The sequence below is a fragment of the Chenopodium album genome, chromosome 24, assembly GCF_948465745.1.
Source record: "Chenopodium album chromosome 24, dcCheAlbu1.1, whole genome shotgun sequence".
NCBI lineage: Eukaryota > Viridiplantae > Streptophyta > Magnoliopsida > Caryophyllales > Amaranthaceae > Chenopodium > Chenopodium album.
The window spans coordinates 26813083-26818338 of record NC_137857.1 but is presented as its reverse complement, the minus strand read 5'-3'; the positions used below and the strand labels follow the sequence as shown (position 1 = coordinate 26818338).

The 5256-nt window shown below is 28.7% G+C and overlaps 1 protein-coding gene across 1 annotated transcript; it reads left to right on the top strand.

The window, feature by feature from the left end:
- The first annotated feature begins 590 nt into the window (after positions 1 to 590).
- On the top strand, positions 591 to 4958 carry LOC145612324 (cytochrome b561 domain-containing protein At4g18260-like). Its single transcript, XM_081667691.1, has 4 exons — positions 591 to 850; positions 1274 to 1441; positions 3760 to 3908; positions 4447 to 4958. The coding sequence occupies exons 1-4, from the start codon at positions 722 to 724 to the stop codon at positions 4799 to 4801; spliced, it is 801 nt and encodes a 266-aa protein (XP_081523817.1). The 5' UTR covers positions 591 to 721; the 3' UTR covers positions 4802 to 4958.
- The last annotated feature ends 298 nt before the right edge of the window (positions 4959 to 5256 follow it).

The following is a 5256-nucleotide window of genomic DNA, read 5'->3' as shown; positions in this document are numbered from 1 at the left end:
AATGATCAACCCTTATACCAACACATATGGCAATTCAATAGTAGAGCTCTCAACAAATCCAAAATCTTTAAACTCTACACCAAATTCAAAAAGTTTGTAACATATTAGACCCACATCATGGATAGACGGATAGTCCTCCAACCCTACCCCCACTTTCCCCACCACTTCAATTTTGTAATTTTTTGGTCACTTGGAATTCATTGGGAAAGTTGAATAAATATCACACAATTTGACAAACAAATAATCTAAGCTTTTTGTAGTAAATTAAAAAAAAAAAGCCATTGGTTTTTACATATAGTATCTACCCAAAGATTTTCTTAAAGACAGAAGGAATTATTTATATCATTCTTTTAACTAATAACCATATCTTTTGCCCCTCAATCATCTCAATAAAGTCTTCCATTGCCATTATTCAATGGACCTAAGTTATTTTCAAGCCAAATGATGAAAGATTTGAACTTTACTCTCTTTTTACCTATTTTTTATATTTGATTTTATTTTGGGTATGTGTGAAAGATTGAAAATAAGGATAATGTATTAAATAGAGCTCTTAGCTTATATTATCTCTACTATACAAGTATACAAGATAGCTAATAAACAAGAGAGAAATCTTCTTTATAAAAGCTCCCTTATAATTTTTTTTTTCCTCAAAGGTTTTAAATAAAGCATTGCATGTAAACCATATTCATTGACTAGCAAAGAGTAAGTGTAAGCTTCAACAATGGATTCATGGAAAAGAAATCTCACTTCTTTCGCGCTCTTAATGATCATTCGCCTTCCATTGGCATGCTGTTCATCCCTGAAAGAAGCATTGCCCATTTCTAGTCACTTGGCAGATAATAGTCATAATGTAAGTTTTTTTAAATCATCATTTTTCTTATTAGTCCAAAAATATGTTTTAAGGGTTTTATCAAACCTATTTTCTATTTTATTCATGTTTTGATAAAGAGTGTCATTATTTTCTATTTCTAAATAATGAAGATATTATATAAATATCTGTAAAATAATAGTTCTATCCTTATTATTAAGTATTTTTGTAAAAACCATCTTGAACTCAAAATTGTACTGAAAAATTAACGATTTTTAACAAGTCATCGTCATTTTAAATGTTTTAGTGTATTTTATTTTTATACCACCTCCCCTCATTTTATACTACTCGGTAATTTCTTTAGAAAAACATTTTTTCCCTCTATCTTGTTTATAAAGTTATAATCTATCAAGTATATGCTTAATTATATAATTTAAATTGACCATATTTCTAATTAATTTGCAGCAATTACTAAGCCCCAAGATGACATTTGAAGTAACACTTCATGGACTTCTTCTATGGGCATCCTTAGGATTCCTAATGCCTTTGGGGATATTAATCATAAGATTGTCCAATAGAGAAGAAAGTGGAACAAGACTCAAACTTTATTTTTATTTCCATCTCATTGTACAGGTATATAATTTAAATCTCTTTCTCCGTTATATCTTTTCGTTATGTAGTGCAACCATTATAAATTTGACGTGGTTAAACAACTTAAATCAATCAGTTCTCAACCAATTAAAATTTTCTACAAAAGTTATTTTCTTTTTTCACAATTTCATAAATGTATTCCTAGCTTTATTTTTGTATTTAACGAACACTATGATAAGGATGTACTAATGATGTGGTACAAAAATTCTACTATATTTTTAATATGCTCCTTTGGTTATGATTAACATGTTACTTCATATATAGTTATGTGAGACTTTTTAAAATAGTCTTGATATTATTTCATTTCAAAACATTTCAACTTTTTATAACTTCTATTAGAGTTACTCATGATAGGTATAAAATGTTCATTACCAAGCGTGAAACTCCAAATTAAAACAACCAATGAAATTGCAATTAAAACAACCAATGAAATTGCATATATATATATTGCGAAGATAAAATGAGTGAACATGAATGAAGGGATTGGATCCGAAAAGCTTATAAAAGTACTTCCGTCTTACATACTTAGTAGCTCTTCTTTTGCTATCACTATGTGTTGTTAGTTATATAAATGAAACTTTATGTTATGTAGGAATCATCATTACATACACCAACCTCCACAATAATTCAACTTTTAATATAAAGTACTCGATCATATAATTAACCTTATCATGGTGTGAATGTGTGATTAGTAGATACAAGTAGATAGGTAATCAGTTAATTAACCCAAGTAAATAAAAAAAATCATCAATCTAATAAATGTCAAATCACAGTGATTATTCTCGTAATTATTCTAAAAAGATAGAATTGTCTTCTAATGGTATCTTGAGGTTGATCATTGAAGTGTCTAAATACTTCGTATTAGCTTTTAAGTAGTAGAAAATTTCTACAAATGAGTAGATTTCCACTTAGGTGATGAGAAAGTATAGCGGACATTTGTATTACTTTACACTAATACAAAAATTAATACTAAACTAAAAAAGATTTGACATCATTTTGTTTGAAGAAACTAGTATTACTAGCATATTAGACTTTTCACTTGTTGGACATAGGGTCTGTTCTCTTTGTATTATTTTTCAGTTCAGTTCTTAATTTCCTTCTCTTATGAAATATTCAGTTCAGTTCAGTTCAGTTCTTAATTTCCTTCTCTCATAAAATATTCAGTTCAATTCAGTTCAAACCAGCTCAGTTCAATCAATCAGAACAGGCCCATAGTACCTTGTTTCACAATAATGATTTTAATAAATTACAAACTGCGCTTTGACGCTATTATAATTTATATGCAATGAAAGGACTTTAGTCATAATCATATGAGATCTTTTATAATTAAATTAGTCATAATATGTATTTTCAAAATATCAGCTATTATGTAATTTTTTTTTTTTTTTTTTTTTTTTTTTGCATAAAATAGTAGAGTATACAAATCATTATTATGAAACAGAGGTCATAAGTAAGAATTAGCTAGCAAACCCTCATCAACAGTTATCAGTATTCCTTTTGTGTTGTCTCCATATAACCCCTACAGAAATTATAGCTTTGTTTTTTCCTTCTGCGATGTATAAATGAATATGTCTAGTATCTGGTCCAACATAGAGCTCAAATGATAGCATAAACTTTAAAGAATATGGAGTATAATATTTTGTGATGTAAGTTGTATAGTTTAACATTGTAAATTGTAATGGTATATGCATGTTAAGTAATGCAATTCATCATACTATAGTGTTTAAAATTAATCATCAAGTCTTAGCTATAAAGGCAAAACAATGGCAGTATCATTTTAAGACTTGCATATGTTCATTGTTAATTAATACTTACACTAATCATGCATGGATTGTTTCTTAAAGGATACGTTTTAGTGGATGCAATTTATAGGATCCAATTTAATTACAATTTTTTTTTTTATGTTCCAATATAGACTTTTCACAACAGACCGTGAGACCAATTATTATAAGGGTTACTTTGTTAGTATTCGGTCAACTATACACATAGGCTATCAATGCTATAGGGGTTACCCGGTCACTATTATATAGTTTATTACTCGGTCAGTGTTATAAAGGTTACATTATTCGCACATTAATAAAGTGATTAAAGAAGTAATCATTCTTAATCTTTTAATTTGATATAAATCATTTTTCGATATATACTTTCGATTTTTAATGGTCAAAGTTATATATCGGGAAACAAGAATACATTAACCAGATATACCCTTAGCTTTTTTCCATTGGGCATTATATATTAATTTGCATTACATAAAATTCTCCCTTTATCTAAGTTATGTGTATGCTTTATATTCTTAACAGATACTCTCATTGTCCATTGCCACTGCTGGAGCTATTAAGTCGATCAGAACCTTTGAGAATTCTTTCAATAACAACCATCAAAGAATTGGTCTAGCACTTTATATCGCCATTTGGGTTCAAGCCGTGATTGGATTTTGTAGACCGCATAGGTAATTGCATGATATATCTTACTCCTTCTGTTTCAAATTATACGCCTCAAGTGCTTTTACATAAATAACTTATAAATTTATAATTTTTGTCATTTGAACTTAGGGTCTGTTCTCATTGACTGAACTCAGCTGAGCTGAACTATATTCCAACGTATGAGAATAGGCCCTTAGTGTTTATTAACATATTTCAAATTTAACTAATCGAAATTAGTTTGACTTGATAAAATCGGTTAGTCAACAATCTAAAAATAGTTTAGCAAATATTATTCAAGAAGACAAAATAGGTTCTTAATTCAAAATAAATGGTATTAAGATAGATTTGAGGGAATTGAAGGTCATGAGATCATAGGGGATGTATTCGTGGGAGGAGATTTATATCCATTCCTCCCCAACTACGCTCCCCAATATAACGAGTCTGACTTGCAAAGTTGGATTGTCTATTTAGTAAGGTCGATCTCTTTGCCTAAATTAATAAAAATCTTAATAATATTACAAATACGTTGTATTTACCAATCAATTTATTACATTATATTTGCAGGGGAACCAAAAAAAGGAGTTTGTGGTACTTCTTTCATTGGATATTTGGCACAATTACTTGCATAGTGGGAATTCTCAATATTTACACAGGCTTAGAAGCTTACAAGAAGAGAACAAAAAGAAGTGTGACTCTTTGGACATTTTTATTCACAATTGAAATTTCTTCAATGGCTTTCTTCTATCTTTTCCAAGACAAATGGGATTACATGCAAAAACAAAGTGTTTCTTTAAGAGAAGGAGGACAAGTAAGACCTTCAGATGATCAAGAGAGCTCTATAAGGGATGATAATGATAATAAAAATTTGTGGAGGGAGCCTTGCTCCAAAGTTAATTCACTCAAAAATTTGTTCAATTAAACGACATACTACATCCGTTTCATATTATTTGCAATTTTAGGGTATTATTTGTGAGATATTTCGTATAAAATATTTCAAAGTTGCAAATAATATGAAACCAGATGTAGTATAATTATTTTTCACTTCCTTTCTAACAATCAATTGTTTTATGATTTTCTCTCTTTATAATTTACAATTTTAGTTACAGTTTTGGATGATTGCAAATTTGCAATACTATGATCGAAAAGATGTACATTTTTATTTTTATTTTTTGCAAAAGAATGTGATGGGTGTGTATTTTTGTAAATATGAGTTCAATTTTATAATTCAATCAAAAGGTCACCCTTTTGTAAAATTGATTTTATGTGATCTGAGGATGACACATATAAGTACATACATATGTTGTGTACTTGTGTATGAAAATTGTGTTAAACAACCAATTTATCAAATTTACATACTACCTCTTCTGTTTCATA

What these genes read in the sequence shown, in the direction of transcription:
- LOC145612324 (XM_081667691.1), top strand. Translation starts at nt 722, where the DNA reads ATGGATTCATGGAAAAGAAATCTCACTTCTTTCGCGCTCTTAATGATC. An exon ending in ATTTCCATCTCATTGTACAG is followed by an intron (nt 1,442 to 3,759) that starts GTATATAATTTA and finishes TATTCTTAACAG; the next exon opens with ATACTCTCATTGTCCATTGC. An exon ending in GGATTTTGTAGACCGCATAG is followed by an intron (nt 3,909 to 4,446) that starts GTAATTGCATGA and finishes TTATATTTGCAG; the next exon opens with GGGAACCAAAAAAAGGAGTT.